This window comes from Artibeus jamaicensis, unplaced genomic scaffold, assembly GCF_021234435.1.
Source record: "Artibeus jamaicensis isolate MK-2021 breed Jamaican fruit bat unplaced genomic scaffold, CSHL_Jam_final scaffold_1019, whole genome shotgun sequence".
Classification (NCBI taxonomy): domain Eukaryota; kingdom Metazoa; phylum Chordata; class Mammalia; order Chiroptera; family Phyllostomidae; genus Artibeus; species Artibeus jamaicensis.
The window spans coordinates 27,737,909-27,756,132 of record NW_026522025.1 but is presented as its reverse complement, the minus strand read 5'-3'; the positions used below and the strand labels follow the sequence as shown (position 1 = coordinate 27,756,132).

The window sequence follows — 18,224 nt, the reverse complement described above, 5'->3', positions numbered from 1 at the left end:
AAATAAACCCCTTCGATTATTCCTGTTTATACTATTAGCTAAGCAAAGGCAGTTTAGGCTTCATTATACATTTTAGTGTATGACTCTAATTGTGCTACGTTTACTTCTCAACGAGACATCTGATGACATAGTTTAAGTGTAACTTCATTATATATCATCTAACAGGAAATGGACAGTTTTATATAAAGTTTCAACACACAAACCAAATGCATTCTGTCACTAGTAAATAACACAAAAAATTATTTTCTTGTATAAATTCGTACTCTTTAAACAATCAAACTCAAAGCATCAACAAAAGTCTGACAATTACCTCCAGTTAGGACAACAGGAAACTTAAAAGGTCACCCATTCTACACCTTACGAAAAAATAAGATGTGACATTGTGACATCTTTCTACCCAGCAGCCATTCTTGCTTGAGAGATTTTTGAGCATGCCTGGTCAGACCCGAACAGGACGCAACTTTGCCCGCCTGTGCTGTTTTAACAGTAAGGAAACAGCGGAGGCTTCAGCTTCTTCCCTTTTGAAAACGTAGGTAAGAGAAGGGCAACTGGTTCTGGTAAGAGGCTATGAGGCAATCGTTTGTCAAGATAACAGGTTAGATCAAATCACGCCTAATTCAAAACCAGCCCTCCTCTCTACCCTAAACAGTATATGAGAGGACTACAGTTACACATTTAAAAGTAGAAATTCACAAAAAAGGTTTTTTAAAAATATTTTATTTATTTATCTTTAGAGGGGAAGGAAAAGAGAGAGGGAGAGAAACATCAATGTATGGTTGCCTTTCGTGCCTCCCCTGCTGGGAACTGGCCTGCAGGGAACTATCCTGCAACCCAGGCATGTGCCCTGACTGGGAATCGAACCACGATTGTCTGGTTCGCAGGCCCGCGCTCAATCCACTGAGCTACACCAGCCAGGGCCACAAAGAAGTTTTTAAAGGCTATTTTTTGACTTCCAATATTACTTTCAAACTGTTATATCCAGTAGGTTAAAAAATTAATGGAGCTTATGTCTCTTTCATTAATTACCATTTAATTGATTTTAAAAACAACAAAACTTATCTGTCGGTAAAACTTTAAGACTATCATTTGAACTCTATTAAATGATCACTCTGAAGTTTTATCAAGATTTATAGTTACTGGCTCTTAAAATGTTATATATATATATATGTATATATATATATATATATATAATATGATGCCTTAAATTATTAAGAGTACAGCAAATTAAAAATAATGATTTCAAGTAATCTTATAAAATTTAACTGTTTTAGGCCTTCTCTATACATAAGAAACAAACTAGAACATTAAAACTGATTAGAAAACAAGTTCATATTATTACTACGTTTCATATTTCAGGCTCTGGTCCATAAATAGATGTTTATATAACTATGCTACTATTGAGAGGGCATGCTGAGTTTATCAGAAAAACTTGTTTCTAGGCCTTTAGTAGTGACAAACTTCTTGTTACCAAATATACTTTCTACACCTTTTTTTCCTTCTAGAGCAAGAAAAACTTAAACATGTTTTATTTCCAGGGCATAATGTATTGACCATATGAAAGATGCCTGTGTACATTAGTCAAACATCATGCCCAGCCAGCTGCTGCAGAAACCTATTCAAACCCGTCTATCTTTTCCCGAAAAGCCCTTGCCTGACATCTTGTTAAACCTCTGTAATTTTCTTTTGATTACAATGCAGCCAGGCTTTCAGTGCTTTCTCAATTAACATTTGTCAAAAGCATCACAATCTTCTGCAGAAGTGTCAAATGACTGCTGCTGAATCCAATTTAAAAAGGGAGTGGAGAGTTGGAGCAAAAAGAGAACAAGGCAGAGCAAAGTGGTTTTATTGCTAAAGCCGTCATATGTCTCCCTCGACACCGAACTAATCAAGACATATTTAATCACTGAATATGTATCAACAGTGCTACAATTAGTAATCTGTTAGTTAAGCATCAGTAAAGATGCATCATAAGTGCATGAAGGTAGGTAATAAAATGACCTCTATTACATGCATACAATTTCATGATATTCTATAGTCTATTTCCATGTGTTTTTTTTGATGATTTTCATATGCTTTTTACCTTTTAATAAACTAAGTTCAAAGGGAATCAACACATATTCAAAGGCAAATCACTGAAATATTGGGTCATCGTGACAATAAACATGGAAGTAAGCTTTTATGTGGCAAACTTTAATTTTTTTGGAGGACAATTAGAATTCCTGGGAGTTTGGAAGACCGAAATTTAGTAACTTCAAGGAAAGCAATTTTTTGTAAGGTTGAAGTTAGAAATACAGAGATATCTCTCAAGATTAATATTTCTTTCCATAGGTGAAGACAGGCCATCTGATAATGATAAAAGCTTACACTTAGCATTTATGAACCAGACTCTACTCTAATCAAAGATCATCAGCTCACCTTATGAAATCCATACTACAACCTTATAAAGTAGGTATTATGATGATCTTTCTTTTAAAGATGAGGAAACTGAGTTGCAGAGAGGGTTACGCAATTTGTTCAAGGTCACTTGCTTGTACTCTTAAATGCTATGATCTTACTTTCCTAGGTAAGATTTTCATAGACTCTGGAAAAGTACAGCATCCCACAAAGCAATCTGCCCTTACTCTGGAACATTTAACTGACACTGGTGCTCTGTGTAAATCTCTAAGAGAACAAAAGATGTGGGAAGGATAGCATAAGGTGTGGGAGCAATAAACTGTACAGCTTCATACAGAAATTTATGTGGCAAGAAGTTCAAAACTCTAGCATAACCTACAAACGGTAACAGAAAACAAGGCAATTCACAAGAGAATTCCATTTAAAACCCAAACCCTGCTACACAGGGCTACGTCCCAGTTATCAGGATGCCATATCAAGCATCTAGATTAACAGCTTCAGCCTGTTACCTACTGTTATCATTTAAGTGCAGAGACCTAGAAATGGAGCTAACAACATGCTAATTAACATATTTAATAGGAACCCATGAAGATGTGACACACACATACAGAATGGTTCAGTTTACTACAGTAGTGTTTACTCAAGACTTGTTATTTATTACCAGCTTTCTCCAGCACGAAAAGATTTAGGGAAAATACTGTTGATGCTAAGGGCAGGACTTCCATCATCCAGGTCCTAAAACTAACCCACTGTTCACTAAATGAACTCCAGCTGGAGTGAGTTGGTAGCCTAGTAAGGCAAAACTGCACATTCATTAAATTTACCCTTATTCAATGTTTAAGAATACTGGCCATCTTTTGAGAGGATTCATTATCAGTGGGAAGATGTTTCAAGAAGTATCCTATGCTAAATACTACCCCCCAAAATCACTGACTCTCTTAATAAAACATTTCCCTCATACTTCCAAACTATGGTGCTTCGTAATTAGAGTAATTATTTAGGAGCTATAAAAACCCCAAGACACAAGATTTTTTATAACATTTGGGAGATCTTATTTGCACACAGATTATGTAAACATAAAACATTCAAATTAAGAAACAGAAAAGTTAAAGTAAGACTAAAATGGATGTTTCCTAAGCCCACTTAAGGGAAGAAGAAAGAGAAAGGAAAAGTGGATTTAGTTTAAGGGAACAGAGATCACAAAAAGCTGAAATTCAAATAAAAAAAAGATTTACTTGAAGACCTGGCAAATAAATAATGTATTTGTGCCGTTATAAACAAAAATGCTTGGATTTATAAGCGGGAAAAAGTATTGAAGCTAATACACTATGAAGCAGGTCACAGTGAGAAATGAAAGGGCTGAATAGCTTTACAGCACAATGTACACCTTGGTGACATACACTATAGCAGATTCAGCACATAAGACTGAATGTTAGCCAAGCCAGTCAATCACTGCTTTGTAGGACAAAACACCCTGCTCTCTAATTGCTCCGCCCCATCAGTCCCTCAGATCTTGCTTTTGGAATGCTGACAGTGGCTTAGTGGTTTGGCCTACATTTAGGGGCTAGAGCAGTTCTGCAAAGTCCCATCTAGATATCAGTATACATCCTGGATGAGAGAGAACTGAGGTCTCTCTAAAAGCATATGAAAATAAATTTTAAGTAAACAGACTAAGAGAATATGATTCAAACAGCAGCAAGAAAAATTTAGGTCAGATAAAACTTTCTTACCATTAAGGGTTTAATAAAGGGCCAAAATTAATTTTCACTTTCTGGGGCTAGTTAAGAATAGCTATTTTGGATAACAAAACTTAATTGTAGAAACACAATTACTAAATGTGCCTAAGTTTCTCATTTTCAAAGTTGGTAATTACCCTTTCCAAAAAGCATCCAGCCCTGACTGGTGTGGCTTAGTGGACTGAGTGCTGACCTGAAAACTGAAGGGTCAACAGTTTGATTCCCAGTCAGGGCACATGCCAGGGTTGCAGGCCAGGTCACCAGTAGGGGGCGTGTGAAAGGCAACCACACACTGATGCTTCTCTCCCTCTCTCCCTCCATTACCCTCTCTCTAAAAAATAATTTAAATAAATCCAAAAAGCATCTAAATTATCAGACTTCATCTGTAATGAACCTATTTACTAGAATATAAGCACCTATGGGAAACGATATTACTCATCTTGTATTCACTCAAGTACTTTTGTGACAATTAGATGAGGCAATGATTCTTTATTCAGAATCCTCAGGTAAGGCCCTGATCATGAACTGGCATTTAAAAAAATTATTTCCTACCTTATTTTTCTAATGGAGGGGAAGAGATGTATTACCAACCAAAACAAATTGAACAGCTGTGAGTGTAGTAAAGACTGATCACAAAAAGCTACCACGAGAATCAATACAATGTCCAATTTTGTCAATTCCTGACATTTGCCTTTTACCAGCCAATAAAAGAGAACTATGGTACTTGTTTTTAAGAAAACAAATAAGATACAGAAAATATTCTGAATCACTGTCCTCCAGAGGAAAAATATGTCTAATTATAAAAATAAGCAATTCTGAGTTACTATCAGTAAAAATATTTATGCCCTAGAAGAAGATTTAATTGTTGAAAATCTAATAGGACATTACTGCTACAATTTTAAGCCCAAAAATTCTAGACATCTATGAACTGGAGAAAAAGAGGCCTTGCACTAAGTCACTGTTGCTACTGTTCTTATGAACAAAAATCACATCACAGACGTTGGTGTTCTGGAGTCAGAATTCCACTACGAAAGGCTATGACTTCGACTTTTGAGATTCTGATCTCGTGACAAGATTTAGAACTTAGTAACAGTATATCCTAAAATATGTGTGGGTACATGTAGTTATGTTTAATTGTGTAGCTATGTACTACTTTAATAGAAGAAAATATTAACTTTTTTCCACCTTTTTGAGGAGATTTATTCATTCCATAGGAAAAAAAATCTGAAGTAACTCAATAATGTGAGAATTCCAATGAACTGAATAAACTGAAACATTAATTCAGCATTTTAATATACAAATATTGGTCAAACAGAAAAAGATAAAATTACTGAAACCTCTATAATAACCTAACAGGTTGTTCTTTTATCATGAGTGTGAGGTAATCTTGTTTTAATGAAACAGTCATTTAATTTACCCTCAAAAATTGTTTTCCACAGAATTGAATTCACTTGATAAACTAAAGTATATACCCAAGGACTTAGCATCACTTTCTGAACTAATGGTCCTCTATAAAGTTTCTTAAAGAGAACTAAAAAAAATGCTAACAGGTATGTCATAAATCATCATGTGGAATCACTTAATGTTTAGTCCATATGTGACAAAGTCACAGGAATATTGACTTAAAACCATTGCTAATTCCTCAGGAAATAAAAACCTGTAATTTTACATGATGATGTAGGAAGATGTCGGATGACTCCCCTCTCCGGCAGAGAGTGGACGCCACAACTTCGAAACACTTAACGCCCGGGGTTGCACATGTAGCCTAGCAGTTCCCCTGGGACACCCTAACACATATTTCCCCTACCCACTGGCGCCAAGAAGTTAAAAGGTCTGCACATAGATTGTAATCAATTCAGAAGTCAGGTAGAGGGGAAAAAAAGCAAGGTTAACAGGTTTGTAGCTGGTATTATATTTTTAGCAATGAAAAGGTAAATGGTCAATGAACGATGCCTCAATTTTCTGAAGGCAACAGTTACGTGAAGAAATTCAGGAAAAAAAGTACTAAAATAAAGCTACAATGTATACACTATGTGACAGCATGGAATGGCACACCTCTTTCCTTGGTGCTTTAACTATGGAAAGGGGAAGAAAATAAACAGGAAAGAAATTAAGAAGCCTTTTAGAAGTACACTGATCACGAAAGACATAGGCATTGGCAAGCAAACATTCTTACCTTGGGCAGGATCGGGTGGACCAAACTCCAGAGAATACCGTAAAATGAAGTTATTGTTCCACACGTAGAGTTGGTTATCTCTAGGATTGTAATCCACTGCAGCAATATACTGGTACTGGTTGGGGAAGGGGACATCAACATACTCTCCTCGGTTTAATCGAGTATTGTAAATGTAATCAATTGTGTTCTTGCCGGTTTCGCTCTCGTTGTCTTGATACACTGACCTGACCACGTAGAGCACTCCGCAGATCATGAAGGCATTTGACGCAGCACGTTTGTCATACACAGTCTCCCACGTTGCTTCAAATCGAAGAGTGTATGGATTCAGTTGGCTAATAACTATCATTCCATTGTTCTGTTCTGTGGCATAAATGACCCATAAGCCATTTTCATCAACTGCCAGGTCAATATCGGTCTTTCCTCCCCATCTGTATGGTGAGGTATCGTGATAGTTGGCATAGTTAATTATGGCCTCTCCGCTCTTAATTCTAGTCCTCAAGTCAAATTTCACAATATTCCTTGTTCGCTCTTTGTTAAAGAAGACAGCACCATCATAGACCACAAATCCAGTACCATCTACTCGATTTGGAAGTTTGTATGTTGTTGTTTGGCGACTGTTTTGGAAATCTTCTAAGGAAGCATATTCTATTAAAGTATCAGTACGATAGGGGGTCCAGGGCATGAAATAAATTTTATCGGCAGCCTGAAGAGGGTCCTTGCACCAAGCCCCTGCCTTCTGTTCAGCTTCATATATACATGGTGAGTCCACAATTGCTTTCAAGGTCCCAGGGCACACAAAAACTGACGGTCACAGAGAAAAGACAAGAATTAAGTCAAGTTAAAAAAATGACATGGGTAAACAGAAGTTTTAAGGATCATAAAGCCAAAGAGAAAAATTCATTTTATTAACTTTCTACCAAAATATATCCTTAATAAAAGTGTATATTCTTCCCCCAAGTTCCCATAATCAAAGCCCCAGCACACAAAGTGGCTGTGGTTTATTTTCACAAATACAAACCTAAGTTTAAGGTCATTCACAATTGAGCGGAAAACTTACATTTTTGCTATGTGTTTTTATCTGATAATTTGGTAATTTATGCTTTAAAACTTTGAGCTTTTTGCACAACAGTGTACAAAGTTCTTTCTTTAGTCCAAACATTGTACCCTCCCTTCCCTGGCCCACTTATGCTCCCCCCAAACCCAAAATCGAAGAGCCAAAGTAAAGCAAACAGAACAGCAACAACAACAAAAAACCTAACATGAAGCCTTATTTAGAACTTTGACAGAAGTCAGACTGAAACCAAAGAAGCTTCCATTGAAGAAACATAAATATTTGGAGAATGCAATTAGGAGCAGAGAAAAGTAAACACAAAGAAAGCAGGGATGAGGCGACCAGGAGGCCCGGAACCATGGCATGCTATGGAGAGGGCTCGGGAAACCAGGCAAGATGACACCTCAATAATAAAATATCCAAGGGGGTCAGAAAAAAAGAGATAAAGGGTGAAAAAGAAACAGAGAGAAGACAGTGCCCCCTCGCCGACTTCAGAAATTTTATCCCATCACCAGATTTAGCAGTCATAAAATGTCATTGCAAACAGCTGATTTCTTTATGAAGTGCATTTATGAGATCCTGCTGATTATTTAATGTCAGGAGTGTAGTGGGGGAGGGAAGGGAGGAGGTAACATCCATAAGGCACATAACAGGGAGCTGGGGTTCAGACTGTACGTTATTTACCTTTTTGCTCCACTTCTATTTTAAGCATCGGAAGAAAAATAAAAAGAGTGCAAGGAAAAAAGAAAAAAGATTAAAATAAATTGACTATTAGTCTAAGATTGAATTTGTAACAGATGCTAAATACAGGAAGAATAAGAGCTGCACTAGTTTGGACAAAGAGAAACACACAACAGGAAAACCTAGCAGGAAAAAGATTCTAAAGTTACATAAAAAACATGGATCAATCATTTTAATAGATTAAGGAGGCAATACAAATACGTTGGCATGCTGCTTCACTTAGTGTACCTGAATAAATAATGAAATTCTTCACTAATGCACGGTATACATACTCTTGCCATTCCAAAGTCACTCAGCATTCTCATCAAGTATTACTTTAATATATGTAGGCTACAGACAGACGCATGCATAGGCAGACCATCCGCACTTATCTAATTGTATAAACTCATTATTACATTGACTAAAATTAAAATATCTAATACAATGACTAAGCATACCAACACAATGTATTTATAAAAATGACAACTTAATTTTGGAGTATAGGTCAAAATTAATAAATATTAATATGGCTACATTTTAACATTTTATGTAATGTATTTATGTCACAAGAAATACATAATTATGCATCTCATTATATGTTTCCATTGTTTTTCTATTCTTTCTATTTCTACAAAAATATACCTTAACCATAAAAAATATGCCTCCTTTACAGGAATAAACAAATTTCCCCCATCTACCCCTGTAGGGACTTTAAAGTGTGGGGTAGGTTAGTGCCTTACTTCCCCACTAATAACTGGAATATTTAAACATGAAAATTATATCTACTTTATATTATAAAATTCTTACTAAATTCTCTACAGTACATATCTCAAGCTTTGTAATGTTAAGACTATTTTAAAGAAGTAAGCAAAATACCTACAAGGAAAAAGCAAGCACAGTAGGCAAGGAGAAAAAGGAAGAAAGAATATGGTTAGCTTATTGTGACATTGTCTTCTGTCATCAATTTACACAGAATGCAAGCTAGCATGCAAAAGCAATCATACCAAGCATTCAAAGCAAATACCTTGACTCCACAGACCCCAGAAAAGGTAAATGCTTTCATAAAAACAAACCTGATTAGTACAGTTATACGTGAAAAAATTCCTCCCTCCAGGAAGTTTAAAGAAATGGATTACAGTATGCTGTTAAGGAAGGGTGCTACATGAGATTCTGGCTAGTAAATAGTATTCTAATAATTACAAACCATAAAGCACTACTTTAAATTGTGTGTAGGCTTTGAAGTATGTTGCCTGAATTTCATAAAGTGTCCAGATTAATGTCTATGCTGCTTCTTCCCTTATTAAAATGCATTAGGGTGTGCTAGTAGTCTATCTCCAAACTGATTACTCAAAGGTACTGTAGTTGCACATTTCATTACATGTCTTAGCTTGATTCATTTTTAAATTTGTAATAATTCATCAAGATTAACTACTGACTTCCTGAAATACCTTAGGGAGAAATATCACACAAATATTTTTGCCATAAAAATAGCATAATCCTTCCGTGTTTAGCCACCGCCTCCCCCACTCAACTTGGCCTATTTCACTACTTTCAGGAAACATACTTGCTGTATAATGTGTAATTCTGACTGCATCCGGTAAAAAGAAATTAAGTGTTACTGACGTGAAACAATTTTTATAAACCGCTAGTCCTAAAATTACTCCTCAGTGAAGAGCTCTATTATACCTGCTTAGAATCAATAACGGAAGGGCGTGGCAGGAGAATGAGGGCAAGAGAAATCATTAGTGTCGTGACTGCTCAGACTATATTTACATACTGCTGTATTTTAGAAAAGAATGACTTTACTGAAATAAACCAATTAAATATAAAGGATGGGAATAATACACTTTAACATATGTTACATACTTAAAACAGAACTTAAAACAAGTTCCACAAAGAACACAGAAAGCATATTTTGTTTTCCATTACTTGAAAATGGCTGGGTTTTACTATATGAAGAAGTAAAATGACAATGCAGTTACTGAGAAAAATATTAAATAGAGAAGTCTTTGTGATTTCACTGACATTTCTATTAAAAATAAAATGGGTATAAATTGCATCTAATTTATAATTCTGATGAAAACTGAGAATATTAAAGTTGAAGGATAAAAAGTAAATATAACCTTTGATGATTAATGAATCAAATAAGATATGGATATTTAAAACAAATGTCCTTATATTATGATTTTTATGAAACCCAAAGGATGGGTATATATCAAATCAGCCAATTAAAATTCCTCAACCCAGAAGAATATAAAATCACAATAAAATTGATGAAATTAGCATTCTTCATCCCATTACAATAGGTACTGCAACTTGTCTTATGAGAATGTATGAATTAATTCACAACATGTCTGCTATTCTATAGACCAAACAAACATAAATACAAGACCCACTAACGTTGGTGGAATACTACATGGATACATAAGACAAGAAATCGACCCAAACAAACTAATGCCTATATACTCTGTATCTGAAGTGACACACTATTTCACTTTGAATAATCTCATGCTTATTCATTAAGATGATTTAATCAACAGTAATGGTTCTTTCTTTTCATCAAATAAAACTGGTAGCTGTAATTTTAATTTTTATAATTTAATGATAGTTGAAATAACAGGGTACAAAAATCAAAACCAAATCCTGCCTATAGAATATGGATTTCCACTCAGACTTTTCTCCTTTTTCCTACAAGATCCTTTTGAATTATTTTAAACACGTACTACTTCTGTTAATGATAGAGGGTGAGCTGTGTACAGCTATGTTTAACACAGACATTGTCTGAGCAGAAATATGTCAGATATAAGACATGCACCTGTCTTAAACACACAGAATAAGAAACAAACAGTATTTCTAATGGGCTCTGTTGAGTAAAGTACTTATAAAATTTTCAGAAATCACAAAAACTTGTCTGAATATTTTTGAAAGAGGAAAAAACAGTTTGGGATGTGTATGTTCCTGGAGAATTTGCTTTGGATAGAAACTGACATAAAGCAAGGTGGTAAGAGACATATCATAAGCATTATGTGACGGTAACAATTTTTATCAACTTAGTGTGGGGTATGCAAATATTACAAGTAAAAAACACTATTAAAACAAGGGGAAAGTTAAGGCTACCCACTTAAAATAAAAGCAAGTGTAAAGGATTGGTACAACACACAGAACCGTAAAGAAACAAAAGAATTGAAAAAAGGGGAAAAGAGATAAAATACACAGTCCTACAATTCATAGTGTGTCACTACTATACGGTATACAGAATGTATAATGACATCAATCCTTAAGCAAGAAATAGTTTTTAAAAAAGCCACAGACTTATTTCTGCCTTGTGCAAACATCTAGAAAGGTAACATCAAATTAATTCCTGGGTTTTTTTTAAAGGACAAAAATTATAAAGAACAAATACTTCTCTTGAATATAACTATTTGCAAGTTTAGTGCACAATGTACAATACTTCTGGAGAACTGAAAAAGTAAAAAAAAAATGAAAGTTAGATGTTCCAGAAGGTATCCACATTTTCCTTTCTTAAACAGCACAAGAAATTACTTAAGAGTCTGAAAATGATATTTGCTTAACAACACTATTCTTGGTCTCTAGACTAGGTTACAGGAACAGGCTCCAGAAAGACACAATTCTTGGCAGCTCTGACTGATTCCAGTGTTTGGGAATGGATGCTGTACTCCTTTTCTAGTGTGAGGACAGAAACCGTGCTAAATTCAAGTGAAAGTGACTTTACGAAACAAAATTTTGGTTAGCTCAAAAGAATACAATGTTCCTCTAGTGGCACAGGAGAATGATTATGTGAGCCACCGACACTACCCACAGGAGAAACGACACAAAGATCAGTGCACTCAGTAGGCTTCCAATCCTACAAATGGTATAGAGAATACTGAAAACATAAAAAGCATCCATTTCACAGTGACACAGGAACACAGAGCAGGAATGAAAAGGAAAGATCAGCTGTGTTTGGCCTTTAACTGATACCCTACAGAAAGCCAATTTATCAAAACTGTGGGCAGAAAAGAGAGAGACAGCGCCTTCACATGATGTGTAAGGATGCATTACTACCGTACTGGACATAGGACATCTGTTAGAATTCGGCCCTTTGGTTGGAGAAACATTGATGGTTGTCACATATGAAACTACCGTAACTAATGATCTAGTTTCTGAGGCTCTAGAAAAAGCAATTTCATTATTTAGTTTGAAACCAACTTTTGTTTTTTTAAGGAAAGAAGTGGACCAAAACTATCTCGAATCAGTAAAATTGCTAATGAAGTTATCATTCACATGCTTAGAAATTAAGGTGACATACACGTTTTATGAAAATTAGGTAATGTAGTGAAACTTTTTAGTTGTATAAAATGTACAATGAAAGTACAGAAAACAATTTAGAAGTGTGAATTCTGAGGTTCAGAGGAAAACTACACAGAATTGGAACATAAGCTGAAGCCTACTCATGAAATCTCCAATTGAATTTTCAATATCCTTTTATGGCCCCCACCAAAATGAATGTTAGGCCAAATTAAAAGTAGAAATATGTACAAGGTTCTGTCATATCTATTTTATTCAGTATTAAGATTCCGTCAGTGAATATGGCAAAGCAATGCTCCCTTAGGGACAATGGAAGACAAGGGAGCACTTGCTGCAGTTACTGCAACCACAGCTTTTCCAAGGCACTGAAGTTACCACGACAGCAGGTAGCCATTCAAGTCGCTCACGATTAAAACCAAAGTCAGTTCCTTCTTTACAAAACCATGAGCCAAACCAATTTGTCAGCAACTGGTATCGGGCAAAAGTACAGATTTCTATCTGCCCTATTGAATAGCTAATTCAAGTTTGTTTTCTGGAAAAACACTAGCCTTAAAAGCCAAACACTTAAGAACACAGACAGACACTTGGCCAGCATCACACCATGGCTTCCTTCCACACTTCATGAAGCTAATTGGAGGCCTGAGTCTGTTAGCGCTCTGCATGCATAATGGTTTTGTAGGCCATAAACATATGCTTCTTTCACATGTGTAGTCTTTCAGCATCAACGAGGAATGCGGGAGAAATTGAAAAATACCAATTTCATACTTACTGTAAGGAACACATTCATACTGGACTTCAAGGTACTTGTATGTTCCAGGACATGGATCAGGAAACACATCCGACCCAGTAACTACTATACACTGTGTTCGATTGTTGCACCTGGAAAACAGAACAAATCAAATTGTGTGACATGATCATCTATTTGCATATTTTTACAAAAATAATAATGGAGGACTATTTCATATTTTTCAAGTAACTAGCACCATGAAACAAAAAAAAATTGACAGATAGCATTATTAGTTATAAAAGTCATATTTTCTTTGTGCTGTGATTTCTGTATTGTGGATCACACTAAATTTTAACTCCAAGTAAAAAAATAGCTAATATTTCTCTATTATTCTATTATGTCTTACTTGTAATTTCAACATACTCAATATGTACTGAAAAAAATACCAAGATACTCTGCATATCTAAGAATTAAAATGGTACTATTGTGGAACAGAAACATACAAACACAAATTAATAGCTTAAAAGAAGTTTGGGCAACATATTAAAACAAAGGAGGAGCCAGGTTTTTAAGTTTATCCTCTCAACCCAGTTCTGTGTTAAGTTTTCTATCACAGGCACTTTGTATTCTCTTGATCTCACAGGCCATAGCACTTCCATCTGTGGCTTCCATAAATGATAAAATACCTTTAAAGTGTTTAGCACAGTGCCCAATGCATATGTTTCAACATTGTTTTTACTCTTTGTATTTTTATAGATCAATGTGTTTATACTATTAATATGGTACAACTATGAACACTGGTTCTTCTACACTAAGACTCCCTGAAATATAACATTAAAAAGAATGTCACTAACATGATGCCTAGAATGTCCTATTTATTATTATTGGAAATACTTTATTTTTATGTTGTCAGTAAACCTATCAAGATTATTAGGATTAAGTTAGAACTCCAGGCAAGATATTTTAGTTGCATGATTTTATCCAAATGATCTTTTTATAAGTTTTATCAAGGCAAGAACTATCCTTTAAAAATAGTATTACAGGCTTCTATTGTATTTTCCAATACTATATAAATTAAGGAGGCAAAGCAAGCAGAACAAGAGCATTATAACAAAACTTATTTAACAATTCGAACACCAGGCATTATAGAGTGCCTAAAATAACTTGACTTTAACATGGTAACTGAGGAATGAAAAAGCAGCCTGGCTTCTAGTACAGCAAGTACTGTAACTAAAGGACGGTGGACGGAGAGCTGTGTCACAGGGGACAGGTATGGTAAGTCAGGCACTCTGGAGCCATTACAACTCAAGCTAAGCTTGACTCTTCTTAAAGAGCAGCAAGACCTGCAAATTTCTACAGAATCAAAAATGTACATTTTATAGATCAAGGTATATTATTAATAAAGGTCTTAAATGTTAAATAAATTATAACAAATATCCCTGGTGTAAGTACTAAACTTATAATAAGTTTTATCGTAATTAATCTGTAATGCTCTATGCCATATTTTGAAAAAACATTTCCTACAAAATAATTTCCAAGAGCATGGATGACATAAATGGTGTCCTGACACATTCTTATACAACATCCTGTTTTATTCTCATTAGTCTATATTTCTCATGAATTGGTTCAATCACTTGAGAAAATTTGCCAATGGCTGTCAGTTTAGTGTAAATGAATTATTTTAACATGAATCACACAGAACCAACTTTATATACCAAAATTTTAAACAACATAGTAGATGGATTTAAGATTCCTCAATAGTATCTATGTTTAAACTAATGTTTTGTTTTCTCTGTTAAATTTTACACCAAAAGAGAGTTCATCACTTTTCTAAAGTTTCTTGATCTCCCAGGAACCCTCAACCACTAACCAGGTCCCCATGAGCAACTAAAGTTTCTTTATTTTCTCCCTTGTATTTATTTATACCTACAAGGATCTTCCCTTCGTATCACCTTCGCACCTTTCAAAAAAAGAGTAATCTAAACTCATGTGAATAAGATACTCCTTTTATATACTCCCTCAATATACATTTTATAACCACTCAAGAATGTCGACTCTGCCATGCTGCAACAGGTTTTAAAACATGTCTATAAGATATTCATGATAAAATTCCCTAAAAACTCTTCCACTTGTTAGTGACCTTTTCATATACATCATCGCCACCCCCTTTCCCACAGAAGCTTCCTCTCACACCATTAAACCAAGAACAGGTGGGAGAAAGAGGGAACTGTGCTCCAGGTTGGAATGCACAATGAGCAGGAAGGACTGTGGCCCAAGGTGAAGAAGGAGGTATGTAGCCCAAAGGATCTAGGAATTGATATGGCTTTTCAAACATAAAGGAAATGGAGATTACCTAATTCTGACCACTAGAAGATCAGAGAAATAAATATGACTTTAATATGGAATTTAAACTTTCTTCTACATTTCTCAATGTCACAGTATGTTTCCAAGAAGTATAAAGGGATAAAGTATTACTGCTCCCATTATATATATATATATATATATATATATATATATATATATAAAATGTATGTATATATGTGTATATATATATGTATGTATATATAGTTGTTGTTGAAGACCATCACCATTTAAATGAAAAAGAATTGTTCAAATTTACATTTTATGATATTCACATTAGTCATCATACCAAAATTACAGGTTCAAGTAAGCGTCAAATGCATTTACCATAATTAATAATCACATTGTACAAAACATTCACTTTAAGACACAACAAATGGTGTTAATCTTGGGCTATATTCCTAAGTAAAATTGCAGGTAAGGAGATTTAATGGAATTCCTGCAAATATAAGTATGTATACTTCTAGAATTTGTGGCCTCTCTAGATATCAAAATTTTTCAGTTTGTGTATCATAAATTCAGAAAATTAATCTTGGGGGGGAAAGATACTCAGGCTAAAATGGTAAAGGATCAACAAGAAGTAGAATGCACAAGTACAAGAGCATCAGATTTATATAACAGAATCTTCTTGCTTCATGGCAAAGAAAACCAACGCTTTTAGAAAACCAAATATTGGAAATAAAAATACAGACTATGTACATTCAATTATGAATGAAGCAGGTATCCTTAAGTTTCCAAATACAGTAAGTATGGGACACAAGCGAAAAGGAAATATCTAAGATGAGCTGTTAGTATTTAAAAAAAAAACCTGAAAACTTCTTATTCAACTCAGTGGTGGAAAGATTGTAAAATTGTAAACTGCTAAAATTTAAGATGATCGGTAAAGAGAAAGCACATTAGCCACAGAAGCAAAGTAAATTCCCACCGACTTCTCTGAAAAGGCACAACTAAGCCAAGAACAGAAGGACATTCATTCATTTGGATTCTCAGCCCTGAACACAGTTCCTGGCATTATTTTCTCTCTCCCACCCCACCCTGGTATGGTTGTACTAACAATGAAGGTATCAGTATATTTTAGTAATACCATGTGAATTATGTTAAAAGTTCTACTTTTATCAAATGTTAAATAAAAATGAGTATGAAAGAGAACAAGGCAGAGGGGAAGAAAGTGGGTTTTTTAAATGGGAGGACCTCCGAGTACAACTTGAAGGAAATACAAGTACAGTTCATCATAAAGAAAATGCATTCTAGACATATTTTACACATGCCCACTTTTTAAAAAAATGATATTTTACTTCATATTTGTAAAGATGGACGATGAGTTGGAGGTCTAAATAAGTACAATTTCTAGGTAAATGCATATATCACATGCAAGCCCATTTTTAACAACACAGGGAAAATCTAATCTTTTAAAAGTTGCAGGCCAATGGAAATTCCCAACACCAAATAACCTGGAAATAAACATTTTTGACAATATGTAAAAATAAACTTTGTTCCCTGGGAGACCATTGATAATAACAATAACAAACAAACAAACATTTACTGTACAAAGTCATTACAAAGTTTTCAATATTCAGCCTTTGACTTATTTATTCAAATAAATTTAGACTAAACAGCTCAACTATAGGAAAAAATGATATGATTGTTTTTAGAAAGAATTCAAGAGGTATAAAAGCAATTTTTAGAAATAATGTCCAAGCAACTTTGGGGGCATAATGTATGATTTAACATCTAGTAAATAAATGTAAAATTATATAGGTATTCAGCCTCAAATTCTAAGTATTTAATCATTCTCAATATTCTAATGACCTTTCAAAAATTCCCAAAAGTTGGCATGTATAGACAAAAGGCTAATCATTATTTCACACTGGGTTAAAAGCACTTTCAAAAAATATCACCTGTATATAATTTCTACACATTAATCTAGATTTCAACTTTTTGTCATATGACAATATTTTTTCCTCTAATCTTCTTACTAATCAAAAATATGCCTACAATACAACACTCACCCAGAGAATTCCACATGTAACTAAATTAAATTCAATAGTAGATGCTTTGTAATATTATCAAGTTCAAATGCCAGAATAAAAGTAGTATTTCTGACATTAATATTCATATCTTACATTTTAATCATAAACCCATCAACTCCAACTAAGAAAATCTAAGTCCTGCTTTATAGACCATAAAGCTGCTTTAAATGGAGCAAAAAGACTGAGTTTTAAAAATTATTTAAAAAGTCATTTCCATAAGTCTTTCTACTTTAAATTAAAACAATAATAAACTTCTCAGAATGAAGCCAACTATACATCTCAAAACTTGAAGAAAATAAAACCAAGTAATTTTGGAGATTAAGAGTTTACTAATTTCCTTCCTATGCACCCAGATACAGCAATATATTTGCTAGTTAACAAAATTTACAATATAATATTTAAAGTCAGTTGTTCAGATTTGTACACAGTAATGTAAAAAAAAGTACTTCAAGGAATATCTAATGAACCTTTCAACCATCAAAATTAGGAGATGGTAAAAAGTTAACACTATTAAAACAGTATATTTATCTTCATGATGTAATCAATGTTCTCGGGTTTTAATATAAATCTGAAGGCAGCCACAACATTTTTTGAAATTAAGATAAATGTTGCCAAGAAAATGTGTAACTGATGAAAAGGCATTTTATAAATGTGTAATTAATTTACAAACTTGTACATGAAATTTACTTAGAAACTGTCATGCACAGAAAAACAGCACTAC

General features: G+C 34.3%; 1 protein-coding gene across 16 annotated transcripts in view; it reads right to left on the bottom strand.

Annotated features, from left to right (window-relative positions):
* ADGRL2 (adhesion G protein-coupled receptor L2) overlaps nt 1-18,224 on the bottom strand; it is a 214,258-nt gene that overhangs the window by 44,245 nt on the left and 151,789 nt on the right. For all 16 annotated transcript variants that reach the window (XM_053655401.1, XM_053655402.1, XM_037164168.2 and 13 more), the window contains exons 4-5: nt 13,155-13,264; nt 6,307-7,107 (exon numbers count right to left, since the gene is read on the bottom strand). In XM_053655401.1, coding sequence (XP_053511376.1) covers nt 6,307-7,107; nt 13,155-13,264 — 911 coding nt within the window. The remainder of the gene's footprint in view (nt 1-6,306; nt 7,108-13,154; nt 13,265-18,224) is intronic.